The sequence below is a fragment of the Perca flavescens genome, chromosome 7, assembly GCF_004354835.1.
Source record: "Perca flavescens isolate YP-PL-M2 chromosome 7, PFLA_1.0, whole genome shotgun sequence".
Taxonomy (NCBI): domain Eukaryota; kingdom Metazoa; phylum Chordata; class Actinopteri; order Perciformes; family Percidae; genus Perca; species Perca flavescens.
This window is the reverse complement of record NC_041337.1, coordinates 21,904,006-21,926,046: the sequence shown is the minus strand read 5'-3', so window position 1 is coordinate 21,926,046 and position 22,041 is coordinate 21,904,006. Positions and strand designations below refer to the sequence as shown.

Sequence of the window (22,041 nt, the reverse complement as noted above, 5' to 3'; positions counted from 1 at the left end):
AGAGCATAAATAGAAAACCATTGCCTCCCTTTTCCTTTACCATTTTAAAACAAGGAGGTCTAAAAAAAACATTCACACACTAACAATCTTAATCACAAACTGTACGTTTCTCATCAATAGCGCCGCTGTGTGTGGGCCCTCGTGTGAATGTGCATGAGCCGTCTGAAATTCTGAGGCTGAACTGACCTGATCATTAGAAGGGGGAAGAGGCTTGACCTGATATTTCCTCTGTTGTTTGGTCAGGAAAGGGACGTTATTGTAAAAGGGCTGTAAAGATAAATAACCTTGCCGTTTCCATGGCAAAGGCACAAACAATGGCAGGCGAAGACAAAAGAGCAGAAGACAATAAATCCAACACTGTCAATTATGTTTAGTTTTCAGAGTGTTTTTGAGGGAAATATGGTTTCAAAACAAGAGGCGACGTCTATTTTTCCACGGAGAAAGGGAAATCGGATCAGTTTTTTCTGCTTTTTTTTTAACAGGCCACAGTTTCATCTTGCACATTACTTTCCAGGCCACGCCATCCTGATTGGTAATAGGAATATCTGACACCATATTTTGCCTTTGGATCAGGAAACTCCTTGTACAGCTGTATACATGTTTTTATAGCCTTTGAAAGAAAGGATATTGTTTTTAAATTCCTAAGAATGCTTTGTCCGGCCTTCAAATTTAAGTGGAAAACCATCCCAGGCACTTTTTTCACAAGCTGAACAATCAAGAGTGAACATGCACGTTACTCTTGAGGTCAGCTAAAGTTCATCTCATTAGAACAAATCCAGGTCATCAACTTTTCCTATCTAACAAGTAGGCTAAACATTAATGGTGAATTTACACAAAACACTGTTTACAGGTGTTGGAAGGTACTACTGCATATGTGGGGATAAAAGTGGTATAGAGCCTTCTTTGGCTCCAGAGGTAGCTGAGTGAAATCTAATAAATCTGATGTCCTCAAGTGATGTCACTTGAGTCAGCGACAGTTGGAGGTGAAGACTACGAGTTTGAAAATGAAAAAAATCTCTGCGTGGAGTTAGAAAGAAGTGAGCTTACCAGACCTCTGTAAACAAGTTCCTCATCTGTGCTTGAGGCTAGCGCCTCAAGGCTACATTAGGCGCTACTTGCATCACTTGAATCTCTGACCAAAGTGCTGGTAGTCAAGTTGCAATCTGGGTAATGTAGGCGCCAGGTTTTGATAAAGAAGAAGAATGCATGGAATAAAAAAGATGATATCACTGGTTCTGCTGCATTGATTTAGATCCTTTTTTGTGCAATGCTAAATTAGTTGAGTACTCTTTTAACAACAAGGAACTCTGTAATTCAGGGTGTTAACAGAAAAACTTCAGGGTCAACCTTCATTTGGAAAATGTTGCCCTTTTTTTGTCATTACCCGATCATCTACAGCAGGGGTCTTCCACATTTTTCAAGCCAAGGACCCCTTAACTGAAAGATAGACGGAGCAGGGACCCCCTACTACATTGTATAAAATGAAGTTGCATATTAAACTGGGCCTACAATAACGTGTAGGGCGGCCTAAAGCCTTTATACCTACCTTTTTTGCATAGAATACTAAGCTATTAAAATAGCATAAAAATTGTTGGCATGTTTTAATAAATCATGTTTTAATGTTAAACATACATGTGGCACAGTGAATCTTTAGGATTAACTGTATCTGTGGATGGCTACCTTAGTGAGTGCCTTACCTATAGGCCAGTAAGCCTATCATCAGTGGGGACCCCCTGTCGAAGATCCCTGATCTACAGTGTAAAAAAACCTCAATGGCTACCCTCTCTGTCCCCCAAACACAGCCCCATCATCTCATCGTCAGGGGAGACGAGCATCGTCAGAAGCAAGGCGTGATGAGGAGCGGCCTTATCACTCCAATACAAGAGCAAACACAAGTGTCTTTACAGCACGTCATCTCAGGAAGCAGTGCACGGCAAGATTACTGGCCTTTAAGAAGCCCTAAGACACGACCAATCCCAAGTAGTGTTTTATCTTGACAGTTTGCAGCGCTTTGTTTGCCTTTTCTGTGAAGCCTGGGGATAAAAGAGCAGCCTCTGTGAGCTGTGTCTGATTAGGATCTAATTGTTAACATTCACTGTGCCTTTTTTATTATCAGCTTGGGGTTGCCATACATGCAGCAGGTAGAGGTCTTTTCAGTGTTATAAAAGACTTTCCCCTTGCTGCTCTCCTGTGTTACTCAAGTACTAGTTAGCACTAAGGTGGCAGGAGAGGAGCCCCCAGCTCGTCGACATCCACAACAACAACAACATCAACAAACAGGAATTGATGGCGAGTGGTTATTATCTGGTTTAATTGCTCCTCATCTGGAGGATCTGACAGTTGTGGTTAATGAGAGAGAGAGAGGAGGCACGCACTGTTGGCAGCGAGCTTCATAGTGGAAGACATGTAAGTGTGTGTGTGTGTGTGTGTGTGTGTGTGTGTGTGTGTGTGTGTGTGTGTGTGTGTGTGTGTGTGAGAAGAGGATAAATCACATACAGCTCAAACTGAAGCCACACAAAAGATGCAGGAAAGATCAAATATGACTTATAAAAACAGACCCCTAAATCAGCAAGTCCAACCTGAGGCCTCCTCTTACTGGAACCTGTGTGTCATTACTGCACACACTCTGCTAGAAATACACCTGCAAACCTGCACACACACAATCACAAACCACACCAGATCTCAGCCCCTGTGCAGCTTGCGTACACTAATCAGATGCCGAGCAAAGACAGGATATCACTGAAATCGAGCCTCTTCCTCAATATTTCATCTGGCCTGCAGCGGGCCTGGCTCAGGTCCAACAAGGGACCTCCCTGACATTGTGCAGTGTCACGCACACACATCCAGGCATGGTTTGACAAATAAAGCATCAAGACTAGTAGGCCTTTAAGCATGTGGGAATGCTTGTAGAAGGCCTGGAGGACAGGGGCCATGTTCTGTTTCCAAAAAGAAAATGATGAGAGAATGGGAAAAACACACTTCTACTGATATTGCCCCTACATTGAATTCCAGGCACACACATAAACACACACATAAACACACATATAAACACACACCACCACAACCACCATCAAAAGGCTCGTTGTCCCATTCATAAAAATTTCTCCCGTTGAGAAACACGGGCATATCTTAAACAGGGCATACCCGCCCCTTTTACTACTTCAGCTCAGCAGGCCCACATGGGAACAATTAGGGGTATATGCAAGTTTGGCGAAGGTCCGTAGCAACCAGCTGCATCTGTTTTTATTTACCTTTTGCTCTGGTGCTGGATAATGTCATGAGCACATCTGCTACTGTGCAACGTAACCGTGGTTACATGCGTGGTTGACCCACGATTCTGTAATTACCCACCGAGCGAGATGAAGAGGCCCAGCAAACCACTCAAAGCCACACATAAACTTCCTCCCCCTCATCCTCCCGGCGTCTCTCCAGGCATGAAATCTCATCTGCCTCGCCAAAACGTGGCGCTGAGAGCTGGTAGCTGGAGAGCAGAGGATGCTGAAGTGGCATTTAATGACCCAAACTTGTCCACAATAGTAATTTTAACTTCATTTTGGTGCCATTAAATTACCAGTCAGTTAATGACACTCTCTTTCTATTATGTAGGATCAAATGTGGTTATTCTCAAATGAGCTGGGATGAGATGCACTTATCAAATGTTCTGATCTGATTGCTTGTTTGTGGTCACATTGCACAAGCTGCACAGCTTGTTGACCACTTTGGGAGGTCTGAACATTTAATTAGAAATATTTCATTTTTGCAGCTTTATAGGTGGTTTCTGCAGATAAGAAAAATCTAATCAGAAGAAACCCGTAAGCCACTCAATAACTTACTGTAAATGTTTCCACAGTGTTCCTTGTTTCAAAAAAGTATGTGACCCATGCACAACTGTTCATGTAAGGAGACTGGGATAACCACAGGTGGCAAATTCATTTTGCCACCGGTAGAGTGAAGAAAGTTGCTTCCATGATGTTCCAGATCTCTCAATGAAACCAGCAAAAGTTTTCACTTTCCCCAAAGGTCTTGTGTTCATTTGAAATTCTGAAAGCTCACAATATTGAGTATCTTTATACAGCAAACTCAAAGCGGCCAATCAAGACAGGGCTTGTTTATTATGATGATGAGTGATTATGAGCAATAACAATGAAGACCATATATGGATCACTTCACAGAAGCAGTGTGTGTGGAGGTTGGGTGCCACCATGCTTAGCATCTCCCAGATGTGCAAACCATATGCTCTGACTGAAATTAAAACTAAAAAGAAACAGTGAAACATGAAAGGGATTTTTAACTTTGTAAAGACAGTTAACAGTCGGTACAAATAGGGTAATGACCGAGAGAAGCCACATGAAAGAACTGGGGATGTTGGCTTGCTTTTTGCACCACTCATTCCATTTCCTGCTCATAAGTTCACTGAGCAGATGGGGACCAAAGGCACAAGGAAGTTTAGATTTTCTGCCCCACAGACCATTGTATATGATGCATGTAACTGCGTAACACTGCACTGTTATCATTTACAGACGCTTTGGTGCATACCAGGAGGTCACAATAACAAAGATGAAAAAAAGGGTGGGAACAAAAGTGAAACATCTTTTGTCATTTCAGTCAAAATAATCTGGCTAATTTCTGTGATTTTGTGTGGAATACATGTAAGGTAGTAATATTTAACAACTAATTAACTAGACTGGCAAAGATGACCTTTTTGTTATTTAATTAAACGTCCCTTTCTACTACATTTTGAATTGCTCAGTGGTAAGTCATGACTCATATATATCCAGCTTAACTGTCTGCAGACATAAGACAACTATAACATGAAAAAGTGTATATGTAAAACTGATTAATACAACAACAAAAAAAAGCATCTGCAGGCAGGCTGCCGGCCCATCAAGAGATTTTTCTGAAAACACATGCAACAGTGCCCTCTCCTGTTGGTTCTGTATACTGCAGCAAAGGTACATAGAGTAACCCCACAGCTGAATGTTTAGAGTCAGATAATTGATTGATTGATTTTTAACAGAAGAAAAAAGCACATTTGTAAAGTGTCTATTTCACCCTAAGAAACATAAAACTTCTGAAAGAGATTCATTGACAGTCTGTGGCATTAAAAAACAAGTCTTTTTTATGAGCTTCTCTAACACAAAGCTTCTCTGGAAGGCGGCATCAGCTGTACCAGCTGCAGGGTCTTCTCATCGTCAGCCTGTTGTGCTGCTCGGATAGAGACATGTTTATTTAACGCCTGCCTTATCTGCGTCTGGATAATGTCCTCCCTCAGGCAATGGCTGGCAGAGGTCTGGCTGTATTTCTGCTTGTATAATCAACCTTCACAGCGCTGACTGACCACAGCATCACCTTTCAAGACTGCAAACAGACGTGGAGTACGTGGCACCAATGAGAATTAAAACAAAAGAAGTGAATCAAGTGTTGTCACTAATTGGAACTGTCTTTGAAGTCTAGCGTGACTTAAAAAGAAGGACATTTTATTTTAAAATTCATATACATTTTTTGGGATGGAAAACATGGTTTTTGAATTTGACATCATTCACTATATGAATTATGTTGAAGTTTGCTAAGTCTGACACTTGCTACCAGTATCGGTGCACTGGATCATGCTGTTTCTGTTAGTTTTCTAGTCCTCCCAGATCCACTTCAGTCTTCTCTGCTTTTGCTGCTCTTTATTCCCACTGGTTGTGTTGAATTGTTGGTATTCTGCTTCAGGTGGAACCATTGTGAGGACAGATGTTTCTGATGGTTCAGCTGTGGCTGATGACTCAAGGAAATCTGGCTCTGCTGAAGTATGTATGGACACATTTATAAAATCCAAAAAGCTTATTTCAGTGGCATTATTGGAAGTAATGGTGTCTCCGTCAAACCCAGAAGACAAATTTCCACTCTGACTCTCTGACATCTCATCAGTGTGGAAATTAAAGCTGCGGACCTCCGTCTGTGTGTGAGGTGAATTAGTTGTGGAAAGCTCTGCAGTCATCTCTTCGAATGGAGCTCTCTCATTTAGGCGGTCCAGCAGCGGCTGTTCTGTAGTTAAACTGTCGTGTTTAAAGTTGAGCGTGGACGAGGTTGTGGTGTTTGGACCAGGAGAGGATGTGATGTGTGAGCAGGCCTGGCTGTTGATTGCATCATTTTAGTAAGAGTGATATTAGTCCATAAGCAATATTTATGATCCTTTCTAATAATGATTTATTAATAGATTTTTTTTTGCATTATTGGGTTAAGATTATTTGCACAATTTTACAAACTTTCTCCATAACAAGTTATATAGTCTATTTCCACTTCCCTGCAGTAACTCCATAAACTAATATATTCCTGTAATATTATTATTATTTTACCAACTTGACCAGCTAGTTAAAGGCCCCCTCCAGTCAAAAAAGTGTTTTAATTGTTACTTCTCGCAGAATGATGTATGTTTAGAGCTTGATACCAGAAGGCTGTTTTCACATTCATCTGCTGAAGGGGGGAAGCTTCTCTGTGTTCACCTTAAATTAGATTTTAACACGTGGACGTACGAGCAGGACTTTGTGACATCACAACTAGTTTGAAAGTCAATTATTATCACTGAGAGTAGACTTTTTAGTGAAGTAGGAGACATCTTGTGTCCAGCAGTTAAACCTTTAAATGAACAATATTTGCATATTCATAGGGGAGGGGGTATATGTAATTTTAAGAGTGTTAAAGTAATATATTACTTTTAGCAGTAATAAAGTAATATAACACATTACTAATATGATTCCCTAAGTTAACTGAGAGATACATAGTTCCTACCAGTTGTTATTAGTGTGGGTAACCACTGCATGTGAATGCATTAAGGGCCAGATGTGCACTCCGGAGGAGAGCCTTCATTTATCTATACAATATCACCCACAGCTGGATTTGTAATGAACTGCACTAAAGTTGAGCTTCTGTGCTTTGATTAACATTACCCTCTTCCATTTTATAATGCTAGTCATACTTCTGCAGTTATTTTGGGGAAATGTAATTCTTACTTTTTTTTTTAGATCATTTTTTTTATTATTTTTATATTTTGAACATAATTCTTACAACACTGTAACAAGGTAGCTAAACTTTTATGTGAAATGTTAGCTTAGAATGAGTCCTTCATATCTACATATGGAGCACAAGAAGCCCGCCATGCTGTACCGCCATGTTTCTACACCGAACACTGGCTCTAGAGAGGGCCTTTCCTGTTTTTACGTTACCTAACGTAGGTTCTACTACACGCTTGTAAAGGGAGGGGGGAGGGGTATTCAGTTGGTTGCAATCTGCAACCTCATCGCTAGATGCCAATAAATCCTACACACTGTTCCTTTTAAACATGTCTGGAGGGGATGTTAACATTTTTTATACTGTAGGAATTGTAATTGCATGAAGATTTTCTGAATAATGGTGTAGTCCGTAATCAGATAGATCAATCAAATAGAGGTCCATATGTTTTATAAGTGTTGTTATAAGGATTATATCAAAGTTACCAGTAAAGCTGAAGTACATACAAGTTGATCAGGTCAGTTGTTTATATGCAAACATAGAAAACACACCAGACAGCTGAAAATAGATTAATATCATTAAGCTCTCTTCTCCTCTATTTTAGGTTTTAGTGCTCAGTTAGTACTTTATAGCACTCATAGTCATACTTTATATAAATATGTGTTTATATTATCATTTTATTTTAAAGTTTCATTTATCTCTGTTGTTTTGCCATTTTTTTTTAATCATATTTGGTAAGAGGTTATTTGGTCTTATTTTGTTTTCCATTAATCACTGTTGCTTTAACTTCTATGTCACTTTAAATTGTATGAAAGGTGCAACATAAAGTTAAATGATTAATTGACTGAGCAACAGACAAAAGTAAGTGCCTGGTAGGACTACAGTAAAAGCCTTTCAATGGCTAGTGGTCAAAATATCATCCAATAATTAATCACCACTTTAATTTTACTGTGTTCATCAGCAGCACACTCACCTGTGCATGGCAGTGTGGTCTCCATGGTCCAGTGCATTTTGTGATTTGTCTCTCTGAAGGTGAGCACAACATCCACCCTACAGAACGGCTGCAGGAGTTGTTTGCTGTCTGTGCAGGTCTGTAAAACAATCCTGTTTAGATGTTTTACACTGTAATTAATCCTTTATGGGAAAAGGCACACATTACCTACATTTTAAGAAATGTCAGAAACACAAAATTTACCACCATGATAATTAACTCTGGTTTGGAAACATGAGAGCGCTAACTGTTGTTTCAGCACAAACCTTGGTCTGGAGTATTTGGGTTGTAGGCATGGTCAGTGTCACAAATTCACTCGTCTCATGCACAGTGAAATTATCTGTCTGGTTCACCGACACATTACTGACTGTCAGTGCTTCGTCGTCAGTGCTGCCCCGCTTGGTCAAACCCATACGCCGTTTAAAAATGTGCAGCACAGTCTCCTCTGGTGTGGACGTGGTCACTAAAACTTACATCAGGGATAAAATGTTACTGGGATCATTGGTGGAAATACTCAAGTACTGTACTTAAGTACATTTTTAGGTACTTGTACTGTACATACGTATTTCCATTTTATGCTACTTCATCTTTCTACTTCACTACATTTCATTCAGATGGAAATATTGAACTTTTTACTCCACTACATTTATTTGGATGTAGTTACTAGCTACTTTTCAGATTAAGAGTTTAGATTAAACAAATATGATAAGCACAAGCAGCCTTTCTGGCTTGTGGCCCCTTACAAAACATCAGTTTGTATTTGAGACCTATAAACTTCTCAGATGGTTTCTTTTATACATATTTTTAAGAGATTAAAGAGGTAAAAGTATGCAACATTTCAAAAGTCCAAAAAGTGAATACAAATTAGTTTTTTCTTCTTCTTTCCAACCCTCATTGTCCATCTAAGACCCCTCAAATGTATCTTTTGGCCCTTTGGAATGGGCCTGACCCCAAGGTTGGGAACTCCTGAACCTAACTTTACATAAAGTTTATATAAGTAGCTCTACCTTGACTGGAAAAAAAACTACGTAGAAATGACTATATCAGTATACATCTAACCACTCACAGGGGTCATTTTTCTGTTTCTGTTCTGTTCTGTTTCTTCAGAGAGTACTTTTACTTTGGAAATTTTAAAGGGTGCATATAATGAAAAACTTGCTTACACATATATATTCGGGTATCTGGAGTGCCTACCAACCCACAAACTGTGAAATGAGACAACCCAGTCAGTTTTTTGTGGGCTGCCAAGATCAGAAAATATAGGATTTAACAAGCCCTTCAGATTTGGCTCCTATGTCACATTCAGGCTCCATAGAATATACCGCCCCATTACTGAGTATCTCCACCCACAGCTTGAAAGCTACATTTGCAAAGGTGAGCCATATTTTTCTCACAAGCCAATCAGAGCAGACTGGGGGGTTTAAAAAGACAGGCGGTAAAACAGAATGTTTCAGACAAACACATTCTCACTCCTAGAGCGTCAAAAAGCAACGTTTGGTCAGGTGCCTTTGGCTTTTGTTACTGATGCAAAAAGTCTCCATTTAGCGTCTAGTTCTTTGGAGTAATATTTAGAAGCGCTTGGTCAGGACTCTTGGCGTCACTTTTTGACGCTCTGGGTCGGAATGTACATTTAACTGACATGTGGCACAAGAATGAGACAGTTAGGTTTAGGAAAAGACCATGGGTGAGGATACAAAATGTACGTTTCAGTAAACCGCAGGACAAGAACAGGACATGAATCCCGGTCTCTTGGGTGAAAGTCCTGACCCATCAACCACCCCAACCAATCACCACGGTCGAGGTGTTGCTATGCCCGGTGTGTTCCATATAGATGCTAACGGGTGATTTTTGCGTCGGTATCTGAAAATGAACACCACTGGCCAAGCGTCAGTATTTTACAAGTTGGGAGTGAGAACGAGTTGGACAGACAGTATATAAATAACTTCCAGTATTAAGTCTCTGTTTGCTACCCACCTTTTGGACACGTAGCTTCCATACTGTAGGCATACTGACCACTGACCAGCTTCAAGGCCAAGAATTCCGCTTCATTTTCCAGTACCTGTGTTGACCAAAGACATCCAAAATACAATGAAGTAAATTTTAGTTGTAATGTTGCCATTGGTCACTAGGTGGCAGAATGCTGTGTGAATACTCTTACTTTGACAGGGCTCAAGACCTCTCTTCTCCTGCCTTGAACTGTAATGTCTGGTCCATTAATGTCGATATTCATCTGAATCAGGCTGGCGTCCTCCAGAGCTACAATGATGTGATCACTCAGAGAAAGTGACCACTGCAGCTGTAATGCATAACCAAACACAAAAAAACAGTCTGACAGTCAAACAGATCCCCTATGCCGGATTTCTTTCTCTCATTCAAACATATTTGCAAAAATATGTGTTCATCAATAATTAAATAATGCAATTAATAATGAAATCATATTTTAAAGAGGTGATTTCATCATAGGATTGATTTCAATGTCTACCTCATTGTTCCAGATGTCATAGGGAACTTGTCTGGTCACCTACAGACACATACAAATCTTATCAGAATAACAAAGCAAAATACTAACAAAAAAACAAAAAAAGTGAAAAGTTACAAAAAAACTCCAGTCATCAGTTACCTGAATATACTCCGGGTCACATTGGATTTGCTCTCTGCTGGGCAGTACAGAAACCAGGGGACACTTCATTATGAAACTATGAGGTCTGCCTCTGAATCGATTTATCCTCTTCACCAAATTCAGTGTCAGGACATGGTAGCCATGCTGAAAGATTAACATGCAGCCAGAGAATTACCACCAGGCCTATCTGCAAGGGTCAAATGTTAGAGTTTTGTACGTGCATTAGATATTTCTTGGAGTGACATACCTGTTGCTGGACAAAACATCCAGTGTAACTGACTCTAAAAATAAAGTTCTTGTCAGCCTCTTTGTGCAATGCGAATCCACAGTCAGACAGCTGGAGATTTAGGTGATCCAGAGAAGCAAGGTTGACTTGTGGGAATAAAAAAGGTAAGTCAGAGGCATTTTATCTAGTATTTATGTGAATAATTTGTCCTTTATTGTGCCAGAAAGGCTTACCTTGGGTCTGTAAGGCCCCAGACAGCCAGAGTCCCAACCCTTCGATCATTGCACTGTGTATCCACATCTCCATGTATTCAGAAAAACATGTCACATCTGATTCTGTATAAATGCAATTTATTTCTTAGGAACTATGTAGAAGCATCATTAACCATTTCTTTTCATCACAGAAAAAATGTTTACCTGTTACTCTTGCTGTAGGGGTATCAATCCATTCTCTTTTCTGAATGGAAAGCACAGTCCTCATGATAAAACATTGTAAAACACTGCAGAAAAAAAGAAGGTAGAATTGAGCTTATATTTTGAAAATGGTGAATAGTTCACGTCAATTTTGTACAGCCTTATGCTACTCACATAGTTCTAAGTAGGATGCCAAATCTTATGTGATCCATGTCACTTCCACTGATGAAAACTTGAATGGGCAGTCTCACCCTCACCTATTTGTAGATAAGTGGGCTGATGTCACTGGGGAGGGGAAAAAACACAGGTGTGTTTGCTTTGGCATGTTAAAGGTAAGTGACATAAAAGTCCTAAAGAATGATCACTGTCTCCAGCATGTGTGAAAAACAGGTTTTAAGGAAAATGTAGACCATCTTATTTGTCAAGGTTTCTGTCACTAAAGAATTTGGGATGATGATCTATTATGAATTAAGCCCTTAATATCCAGTTTTGCCCTTTTACAGTAGGCTATTTCATCTCAAGTAGCTTTAAACTAAAACTGTATGCCACAGTCTCACATCTATTCACCTTGTTCCATTTCGTCATTTGAAATATTGATGATTACAATGAGCGAAACTTCAACTGTCACCAATGTTTTTTTTTATGGCTGTACCATTCCATCAAATTCAAATATTCTATATTTCGTATAGGCTATCACTTTAATATGTTCATTTTTGTTGTTTTAGAAACTTTGGGATTATGTGGGTTTGAACAATGTTTGGCTACACAGAATACGTTTTTAAAAGCTGCAACACTGGTGGGTCAGATGGGTGTTGCATTTGATAATGTATTTATGATAGTTTTCGGCAAAGATCAGGCCTATTAGACATATCATAATCATATCACAATTATAGCTTATTAAAAATGTAGCCTAAACCAAAAAGCCAAAACTTTTCTCAATTATCATGGTGGTATGGTAGCCTATTAAATAAATTCTTCTTTCTCGGTGCGCACCCTTTGTTTGAGCTCTTATTGTGAATCGTTATGGTTAGACTTCAAAGGGTAAATTACGATCTTTAAACTTTGCCCATTGCAAGTTATGAAACACGACACAGTTACTAAAGTTAACTACTTAATATGTTGGTGAAGGTTGTAAAAAGTTAACCGACGACTGTTGACCTGAAGTCAAACTATTATCTAAATGTTTTTAATTTTACTTTTTGGCATCCCTACAAAAAACTAACAGTGAGCCTTCCCAACTGGGTGATGTCATCTCGACAAAGTACGTAGAAGTACGCAGCCATTTTGTTAGCTAGCTCGAGGTTACAGAGGTTAGCTGTGTACTGTTGCAAATATTATCTGCGGTTTACGATTTCGTACTTATATCTTACAGAAAAAAGATACATTGTCGTTGTTGTTATTTGCGTACAATCTTCGGTCACACGCTCGTAGACAAAAGGTGGGCTCGTGTGTTTGTTACGGGAAAACGAGCGCGAAACTGGATGGTCATTCATTTTCCAAGCCGTCTTGAGTTTGCTAGCTTGTTAGCTAACGTTAGCTGGCTAACTTGTTTACGCGTGGTGTGAGCCGAGAAGAACACATATACAGTATTTATAGCTGCAAGCTATTGAATATTAGATAGTTGTTGAGTGAGTGTTAACGTTACACACAGTTTGTCTGTCTGCGTTTGACTACCCTTGCATTTCATTTGCGTCACCCACTTAAGTCAACTTCAGCGACGACCGACGCTACAAACTCGTGTGCATCATCTGCTGCTTCCACTCGGGCCAGCGCTCAGCCATTTAGACACCATGTCAGAGTTGTACATTCGTGTGGCTGAGGATGAAAACGAAGAGCCCATGGAGATCCCTTCAGAGGACGATGGGACTATTTTGCTGTCCTCGGTAGCAGCACAGTTTCCAGGGGCGTGCGGGCTGCGGTACAGGAACCCAGAGTCCCAGTGCATGAGGGGAGTCCGGCTGGTGGAGGGTGTCCTGCATGCACCTGAGAACGACTGGGGAAGCTTGGTCTATGTCGTTAATTACCCCAAAGGTGAGGTGTAAATGACTTGTGCTTTCCCCTTTGTTATTGTATATAACCAGAAGTATGTAGGGCTGGGTAACGTTATCGTTCAAAACATTTCGATACCTTGAATTCGATACCGGTTCCCAAACGATACTTGTTCGATACGAATTTTAGAACATCCATTCAACATAAAGACACACACATTTTGTACAATACAAATTTTTTTTTTCTTCTGTCCGCACACTGTAGTCAATCCTCTCAAAATACAACACACGATATATATACTGTCTATGCACACGAGCCACCTTCTTTTAGTGTGTTTCCTGCCTCTACGACGTTCAACGTTCGCCAGCCAATCACAAGCATTATTAGATCTTATTACAAGCATGCTGCATGCATATTGGCTCACTGACGCCGATGAGATTTACTCCTTAGGTATTGAATGACAAGGCATTTTTTGATAATATGGAGGCAATTCGGTCGGTGCCTAAAAGTATCTAAGTTCACCCAGCCCTAGTCAACCCTGTCTACAAACACTCCAGTTTATTAGGCATACCTGGCATGCAGTCTTAAACATCAGCCCTGTAATACCTTCTACCTTGAAGAAGGTTATGTTATTTTTCTGTTTGTAGAGAGGTGTTGATTCAACTTGCCATTTTGCCATTATGTTGCTGATGAATTGCTTTGCCTAACATTGAGAAGTCTTTTTCAAATATTACGCCTAACCTCATTGTTATAAATGGCATTGTCAGAATATAAAAAACTATCTTAATAAAGTGCAGTACAGTTCAACACCACAGCTGCTGCCTCCAAAACACAATAATAAAGTTGAATCGGTGCCTCTGTGTTCATTTTAGCTAGTTTTGGTCTGACTAAGACATGTTAATGCTCCATCATGCAATTATTTTTTTGACAATAGCATTCTTCCGTCTTTGTGGCAACACTTTCCTGTTTTAACATGACAATCCTTCCATGCACAAAGCAGTTCTAATACCAGATGAGCTACTGTGGAGGTGTTCACATACTTTAGGTCATGTATTGTATCTTGGTTGTTGTGTGTTGCCATTGCTACCAGGGTGTAAAGAGCTCAAAGGGTCAGGGCCTGACCTTTCACCTCATTCCAAGAATATTTATATTTACATGTGATATTTTTCCTGATGTAATATCTTTATTTATTCTCTACAGATAACAAAAGGAAGATGGAAGAAATAGACGCTGCCTCAGCTGTAAAAGTAAAAAGGGGCTTTCAGAAGACGTCAGATCTCATTGTCCTCGGGCTGCCGTGGAAAACAACAGAACAAGACTTGAAAGATTATTTCACTACCTTTGGGGAGGTCATTATGGTGCAGGTAGTGACATCTTGTCTGGCTCTGAATATCTATTTTTTCAACATTTCTTTGTTAGGCTTAGAGTGTAATAAGACTATTTTGTCATGTTTCTGGTTTAGTTAAAAATGTTAATAGAGCTTGCATGTCCTTTGTGTTCACTCCAGGTCAAGAGAGATGTAAAGACTGGCAACTCGAAAGGATTTGGGTTTGTCCGGTTCACTGAGTATGAGACACAAACCAAAGTGATTGCTCAGAGACACATGATTGATGGACGATGGTGTGACTGCAAACTTCCCAACTCAAAGGTATTTTGGGCACCATTTAAAGAGCAGAGTATACAGTTTTACCCATACATAGGTTCTACTTGGGCGCCCCTCCCAGGTAGATTGAGACCCACCCAGGTCAGTCGTAGAGGGTGCTGGATTTTACCATATGATTAAAGTAACATTACTTGAGTCGGGCTATAAGATCTGCTGACATTTCAGCAAAACAGTGAATCCTGTTTTTTTCTTGCAGAGTAACATGAAAATAGAATGAACAGTGCAGTGTTTTTGAAAAACAGTGTGTGTTATGTTGCACTTAATTTGTTTTATTTTAGTATTAAATGTGGCCATTTTTATATAAAAATAAGGTGCAATGTTGTTTGCACTAATTAGAAAACCTATTCTTTTAAAAAGATTTGACAGTGTTTATGTTCCTTATGTTGACCAGAATTTTGTTAAGGCAAACTACTTTTTTTTTTTTTTTTTTCTTCAAATAAACGAAAAGAAAATGTTGAAAATGGCAGTGTCCCCCCATCTATACCAAAAACATACCAAACTGAACCGAAAACCATGACCCCAATACTGTGAGAAGAACCAAACCGTGAATTGTGTGAACTGTTCCATCCCTAGTTAACTATTTTATTTTTTTAAGGAGGGATGCTAAACAGTTTTGCATTAACAAAACCTGGAAGACAAACTGTAAACAACCATTAACTATTATGGGTGATGAAACTTTGCAGATAGAAAAATCATTTCAGCACTTTTTGCTGTCTATTGCCTAATTTGACTTGAAAGTTTTGGAATGATACATTTAACAAAATTGCAATGGATCAAAACATCATCTCTAGTTTTGCAATCTAAATGCATGTCACAAATGTTTGGAAAACTAATTCATTCATCATGTAGATTGCTTAATTGCTGTGCCTCTTTGTCCTCTCAGGCGTTTCCTGATGAGCCCATGCGGAGCCGTAAAATCTTTGTTGGCCGCTGTACAGAGGACATGACAACCGACGAACTGAGGCAGTACTTCATGCAGTATGGCGAAGTCACTGATGTCTTCATCCCCAAACCGTTCCGGGCATTTGCATTTGTCACATTTGCTGATGACCAGGTGAGATTCTCCATAAATGGCAGAGTTAGGTTTTAAATTGATAGCATAATGATGTCTGTAGTTATAATCTTCTCTTCACCTCTTTCTCAGGTTGCCCAAGCCCTGTGTGGAGAGGACTTGATCATCAAGGGCATCAGCGTGCACATCTCCAATGCTGAGCCCAAACACAATAATAGTAGGCAAATGATGGATCGAGGGCGGTTTGGGGCTGGTGGGTTCAGTCAGGGCTATGGCAGTAATCGTGGTGGGCTAGGCAGTGGTAGTGGGGGGGTTAACTTTGGGGCTCTCGGCCTTAACCCGGCCATGGTGGCTGCTGCCCAGGCAGCGCTGCAGAGCAGTTGGGGAATGATGGGCATGCTGGCAAACCAGCAGGGTATGACCACAACGGCAGGCACTCCCACTACGACCCGAGACCCGACCTATAGCTCCTCCAGCACCACCAGTTACAGCAGCCCCAGTTCAGCTAGCCTCGGTTGGGCTGCAGGCACTAACGCCGCCTCCGGCAGTGGCTTCACCTCCGGCTTTGGCACCTCTATGGAGTCTAAGCCTTCTAGTTGGGGAGTGTAAATAGTTTTGAGTTCAGCTTTTCTGTTGCTATTAGGCTAATCTGGTAAGTATACCTACAGCTGGGAACTGCTTATATCTTATGTTCCTATTATTAAAAATATACTGCCTTTTTATTTTGTTAAAGAGAAAAATTTATACTTGCGTGTGACTGATTATGTAGTCATGCATTGAATGGGTGAAAAGTTTAGTTTGTTAGTGAAAACTGCTACGCTCCATTTTTTGGGTTTTTGAAAAAATGTTAAACAGAGATGAGCATGCAAGATAAATATTTATAAACATGCACGAGTATCTCGAGAGCCCCCTCATCCCCTTGTAAAATGGGCTTGATATGATTGTCTGTAAGCAGTTGATTGCATCTTTTTGTTTGTTTTTGTTTGACGTCTTTTGGAAACGCCTTCATGAAAGTCTCTTCTGCAGTTCACCAACTCTTTCCCAATTTCCCGGGAGGAAGCGCCTCATTGGCAGCAATGTTCGACAGATCTCAGTATCAATTCCCCTCTTCCCATGTGTAAATGCTTTGCCATCAAAGAACACAGCTTCACTCTGCATATACTGTGTTAGACGGTGGGTGTTGTCTTTTTTTCCTCTCCCCTTTTTTATGGATATAGAAATCTTGTCTGCTCTTGTTGCTTTTCAAGATCAATGAGTGGGATTGGTGTTGGACCGAGTGAGAGTGAGCGAACGGGAGAGCAAAATGAAAGAAGTGTGAGATGGACTGTTTGTGCAGATTTTTTTTTTTTTAAAGAGACATGCCTGCGAGAGTTGAGAAAAACCTGTGGCTTTGTGCGAGTGTGAGAGGAAGAAGCAAGTATGAGTGTGTCCCTAATGACCATCACAAGGACATTCTCTGCTTTTTCTCATTGTTTCTATCTTTAATTCTTTAAACACACAGTGAAATGTCAAGTGCTATGAATATTTGTACCTTTTTCGTAGCTTTCTCTTGCTGTCTGATTTGATGTGAATGCTTTGTCTGGTTGTGTGCTTTTATTTTTTTCTCCTTGTTAGCACCCTCTGTGTGAAAATGTGACTTTGTGCTGGTGGAGTCTGTGTGGGCAAAAACACTGAAAGTGTGACGTTTGAGGTTGATGTGGTGAATGTTTGACAAGATCCCATTGAAAGTTTGTGTTTGAAGTGGTTACGAATGCATTTTCTATGTTTTGTGACTCAAAGGGAAGTCTGAAATAAAACTGAATTTGACTAGGTATAATACACTCTTGACAGTTGACTTATTTTTGACTTACCATTAATTGAACTGCCAACACTTTAATTCACATGTATAGGGACTTCGGACATGGACAACCCAGGTTTTCGTCTGAATCCAGGTTGCAGTCAGTTATGGAGAAGCTGAAGACATTGTTGGGTGGGCCGGCACAAACCAACAATGGAATTGCTGCACGACTGCCTTAATTCTGAAAAGGATCTTCTTCACCTCACTAGCAAGAAACCTCGGACCATCCCGTAATCAAATGTAGAGCAGACCATACTCAATTGGGCTGAGGTATTTGTTTATACCTACAAATGTCACAATTAGGAGAAAAAAAGTCACACCTGCCGTTTGGCAGCGGCTATACTTATTTTTACAAACTTGTGAAACAGTCTGCCTTTTAACGTTAAACATGCATTTCTGTCAGCGAATGGTTTTATTCTTTTTCCTCGTATCTGTCACTGATAACTTAAAGTATTAACTGGTGGGTTTCTTTTTATTGTGATCATCAAATAGCATTTCAATAAGACAGGATGTGTTTTTGTTTATCCTGATTGTAAAGTGGTTGGAATGTTTGAGCTAAGAGATTTTCAAAGGGACTTTAACAACTGATTGAACATGCCAGCAGGAATTCACACTTTCTGTATTGAAATATTTTAGTATTGCAGTGTAAAATAAAGGTTTTGAGTTTTTAATCACCTGTCGTCTCTCAATGTAGATTGATATAAGTATTTTTCTTACATTTCCTTTGTATAAAATGTGCTGAAAAGACTCCTGCACTTACTAGTATTGTTGCTGGCTGTTTAATAGGTAGTTTTAATGTTCTGCCTGTTGATGGTGCCGATGTGCCATTTGTAATAGCTTGTGGCACAAGACTTCCAAGATGCCTTATTTATAGAAATATTTTCCTAATATCTTTTGGTTTGTAAAGGGTTGTAGGAGGGTTTTTTAATGTGCTTGTGAAGATTTGTTTGCACACAAATTGACTACTAAGAACCTCAATGGATACTAGGAGCCCCAGAAACAAATTTAAAGTTAAAAACAAATGTCTTCTTACAGAAATACCTTTGGGATTCCCAGCCAAAGACTGAAGAAGTTTGTAGAACATATATAATGCAAACCTAACATACATTCCTGCTTGATGTTATCAATGGCAGATATAAAATGTGACAGCAGTTCATCAAACTGCTAGTAGGAGGTTGTGTGTGTTTTATTTTTTTATATTTAATTTAAAATTCCCAGAGTCGTACATGGTGTCATAAAAAAATCTTAGTATGTCAGAAAAGTCCTAGTATGGGGCGCCAGGTTGAGCGTGTGCCCCGTGAACAGAGGCTTGGTCCTTGTCGCAGCGGCCACGGGTTTAGTTCAGACCTGCGACCCTTTGCTGCATGTCATTCCCCTCCCTCTCCCACTTTCCTGTCTTAATCATTCCTATAAATAAAGGCAATAAATGCTAAAAAGAAAAAAACATGATATATGTCAGAAAATTCAAAGTATAGTATTTAATAGAAAATGTCATAAAGTCACATTATAGTAAGTCATACAAATTCAAAGTATAGTTTGTCATAAAACATTTTTTTAGCTGTTGTAAACCACAGCATATATATATATATATATATATATATATATATATATATATATATATATAGAAAAAAACTAAATATTGAAACCAGTTTTTTTAGGAGCTTTAAAGTCATGCAACCAACAATCTTTTAAGCAGCTACGTTAAAAAATCTGAATACCATTCGCATCTGTTGTCCCGTCTGGTATCGCCTTGCTGCCTGCTTTGTCTGCAGATGAATCAGCAGCCTCATCGTCCACCTGCGCTGCCTTCACTGTGCTCTAATGGCCTCTACTACAACCTGCGTTTTGGCATCAGGTCTCATTAATAATATAAAGCCTTTTTAAAAGTAGAGAATGTTCCGTCCTTTGGTTTGATTAAGCATTAGAGAAGAGACACAGGAACACATACGTTTGGTTTTCATCAACCAATGGGAGGAATCCTGTAGTAGAGGGCCTCCCACTGCCTGTCTCTGGTTTTTAAAGTGTATGTGTGTAGTACATGTAGTATGAATGACCTTGTTTATAGTGTTTGTTCTGCTGTGTTCCCCTTCAGGATCAAAGTTCTGACATGAGAAGTCAAATGAGGCATCCGAGGACGGTTGGATAAAAGGTAGAAGCTATCGCAGCACAAGTGCACTGAGGTGAGGCTTTGTTACCTGTTTAACAGCAGGTGTAATAGCAGCTGTGACACACTCCTGTCAGGTACAATGTCCCTCACTGCTGTGGGGGTGGAAGCAGCTGACAGTACAGCTGAGAATCCCCTGACGAGACTTAGACTAGACTAGAGAGCACTGCTGGTATAGAGTACTAACAGGACTCTGTTTCTTAAAATACGCTCTACTCGAACCTAATCATTCTATTTTATTTTCCAAAAGTATTAGTTTGTTTTGTCTTCTGACAACAAAGTGTTTCAATCAAGCAGACATTGGTTTCCAACTTGTTTGGCAAGTAATCCCTTAAAATGCTTCTATTCCTTTCTGGCTTATTATGCGTCTATTAGAAAGCCAAATGTAGAGAGAAAATAAGGGGACAGAAAGATGGTGAATTACATGCAACAAAGGTCCCTAGCCGCATGTGAACCAGGGACGTAAAGGTTGAATGTGTCAAAGACTTTTAACCATTTTGGCATTTCAACCAAACTAATTTTCTCCTCTTGACTAGAATAACTGTTAAAGGCATGAACCGGTAAAACTATCCACTTTTTCAAATGAATGAAAAGCTAAGATCAGAGAAATAATAGCAGTGTGATTTCAAAAAAATGAATAATGCTCAAAATCCTTAGAATAGCTTTTAATTCCATAATATCAATGCATTGGGAACACTGCACATTCAATTCCAAATCAAAACATGACCAAAATTGATCAAGTTTGTGTTATACCTTTACAGAAAGTGAAGAAAAAGGAATATTAGGCTGTTCAAAAAAATAGCAGTATTTGCATTTTTCTTTAAAAACTCAAACATTTACTGTATAAAGTGAAAAATGTCTCAAGGGGTTTGCTTTACTTTGAATCACTGCACTAATATTTAGTTGCATAACCATTATTTCTGAGAACTGCTTTACATCTGTGTTGCATGGAGTCTACCAACTTCTGGCTCCTGTGAACAGGTATTCCAGCACAGGACCATTGCACTGGAATGTCCACAATTGGGATTGGGCTGGCCACTCCATAACGTCAATCTTGTTCATCTGGAACCAAGACTTTGCTCGCTTACTGGTGTGTTTTTGGGTCATTGTCTTGTTGAAAGACCCATTTCAAAGGCATCTCCAGCATAAGGCAACATGACCTCTTCAAGTATTTTGATGTATTGAAACTGATCCATGATCCCTGGTATGCGATAAATAGGCCAAACACCACAGTATGAGAAACATCCCCATAATATGATTTTTGCACCACCATGCTTTACTGTCTTCACAGTACTGTGGCTTGAATTCAGTGCATGGGGGTCGTCGGACAAACTTTCTGCGGCCCTTTGACTCAAAAAGAACAATTTAGCTCTCATCAGTCCACAGAATTCTCCTTTGGCCAGTCAATGTGTCCTTTGGCAAATTTCAACCTGTTCAGTACATGTCTGTTTTTCAGCAATGGGACTTTGCGGGGGCTTCTAGCTGATAGCTTTGCTTCACATAGCCTTCTTCTGATTGTAACAGTACTCACAGGTAACTTTAAGTCTTCTTTCATTTTCCTGGAGCTGATCATTGGTTGAGCTTTTGCCATTTTGGCTATTCTTCAATCCATTCAAATGGTAGTTGACCGGTTTTTCCCACGTCATTCAGGCTTTGGATTCAAGGCATTTTTTTGCACTTCTTTATAGGTTTTCCCCTCTCCAATCAACTTTTTAATCAAAGTCCGCTGTTCCTCAGAGCAATGACTGGAACGACCCATTTCGCTGAGTATTTCAGTGTGAAATGCACTATAACCAGCATGCACAACATTTGCTTCCTTCCTTCCTTAAATATGGGCCATAATTGACGCCTGTGTCTTCACAGAATCAATCACCTCACTAAGTGAACACAACACTGCTATTATTTTGAACATGCCCCTTTCAATTACAGATTCAATTACACAGAATGAGCAGCATGCATGTCATGATTGTTGGGTCTGTTGGTTTTCTATGACTCTACAACACTTACTAGTAAATTATTTGCCATGTAGAAATATCACTTCTACCAAAAAAATTGATTTATGAGGTTAGTGATGTTGGACTGCTATTATTTTGAACACAACTGTAAGTGTTGTAAACCACCGATCTAAAACTC

General features: G+C 39.7%; 2 protein-coding genes across 5 annotated transcripts; one reads left to right on the top strand and one right to left on the bottom strand.

The window, feature by feature from the left end:
- Positions 1-5,128: 5,128 nt before the first annotated feature.
- On the bottom strand, positions 5,129-11,522 carry ciroz (ciliated left-right organizer protein containing ZP-N domains). Of its 2 annotated transcripts, none has more exons than XM_028583761.1 (11): positions 11,418-11,522; positions 11,247-11,329; positions 11,064-11,165; positions 10,852-10,976; positions 10,605-10,748; positions 10,467-10,505; positions 10,143-10,280; positions 9,959-10,043; positions 8,251-8,447; positions 7,967-8,084; positions 5,129-5,358 (listed from the first exon to the last, which is right to left on the bottom strand). In XM_028583761.1, the coding sequence occupies exons 1-11, from the start codon at positions 11,453-11,455 to the stop codon at positions 5,315-5,317; spliced, it is 1,113 nt and encodes a 370-aa protein (XP_028439562.1). In that variant the 5' UTR covers positions 11,456-11,522; the 3' UTR covers positions 5,129-5,314. The 2 variants fall into 2 exon arrangements, with proteins under 2 accessions (XP_028439562.1, XP_028439561.1); XM_028583760.1 differs by lacking the exon at positions 5,129-5,358 and adding an exon at positions 5,422-6,119.
- A 949-nt stretch (positions 11,523-12,471) lies between these two features.
- Positions 12,472-18,418, top strand: tardbpa (TAR DNA binding protein a). Of its 3 annotated transcripts, XR_003693025.1 has the most exons (7): positions 12,478-13,274; positions 14,433-14,596; positions 14,740-14,880; positions 15,779-15,949; positions 16,040-16,124; positions 16,934-17,080; positions 17,797-18,418. XR_003693025.1 is itself a non-coding variant. In XM_028583672.1 (6 exons), exons 1-6 carry the CDS (start codon positions 13,034-13,036, stop codon positions 17,026-17,028), a joined length of 897 nt encoding a protein of 298 aa, XP_028439473.1. In that variant the 5' UTR covers positions 12,478-13,033; the 3' UTR covers positions 17,029-17,732. The 3 variants fall into 3 exon arrangements, 2 of the variants coding, with proteins under 2 accessions (XP_028439472.1, XP_028439473.1); XM_028583672.1 differs by lacking the exon at positions 17,797-18,418 and having other exon boundaries at positions 16,934-17,732; XM_028583671.1 differs by lacking the exons at positions 16,934-17,080; positions 17,797-18,418 and having other exon boundaries at positions 12,472-13,274; positions 16,040-16,752.
- The last annotated feature ends 3,623 nt before the right edge of the window (positions 18,419-22,041 follow it).

Excerpts from the sequence above, each read along its gene's own strand:
- ciroz (XM_028583760.1), bottom strand. The coding sequence starts at position 11,455 with ATGGATCACATAAGATTTGGCATCCTACTTAGAACTAT. Across the intron at positions 10,977-11,063 it reads TGGGGCCTTACAGACCCAAG|TCAACCTTGCTTCTCTGGAT; the intron begins GTAAGCCTTTCT and ends TATTCCCACAAG. Across the intron at positions 10,281-10,466 it reads ATGACATCTGGAACAATGAG|CTGCAGTGGTCACTTTCTCT; the intron begins GTAGACATTGAA and ends TATGCATTACAG.
- tardbpa (XM_028583671.1), top strand. The coding sequence starts at position 13,034 with ATGTCAGAGTTGTACATTCGTGTGGCTGAGGATGAAAACGAAGAGCCC. Across the intron at positions 14,597-14,739 it reads GGGAGGTCATTATGGTGCAG|GTCAAGAGAGATGTAAAGAC; the intron begins GTAGTGACATCT and ends TGTTCACTCCAG. Across the intron at positions 14,881-15,778 it reads GCAAACTTCCCAACTCAAAG|GCGTTTCCTGATGAGCCCAT; the intron begins GTATTTTGGGCA and ends TTGTCCTCTCAG.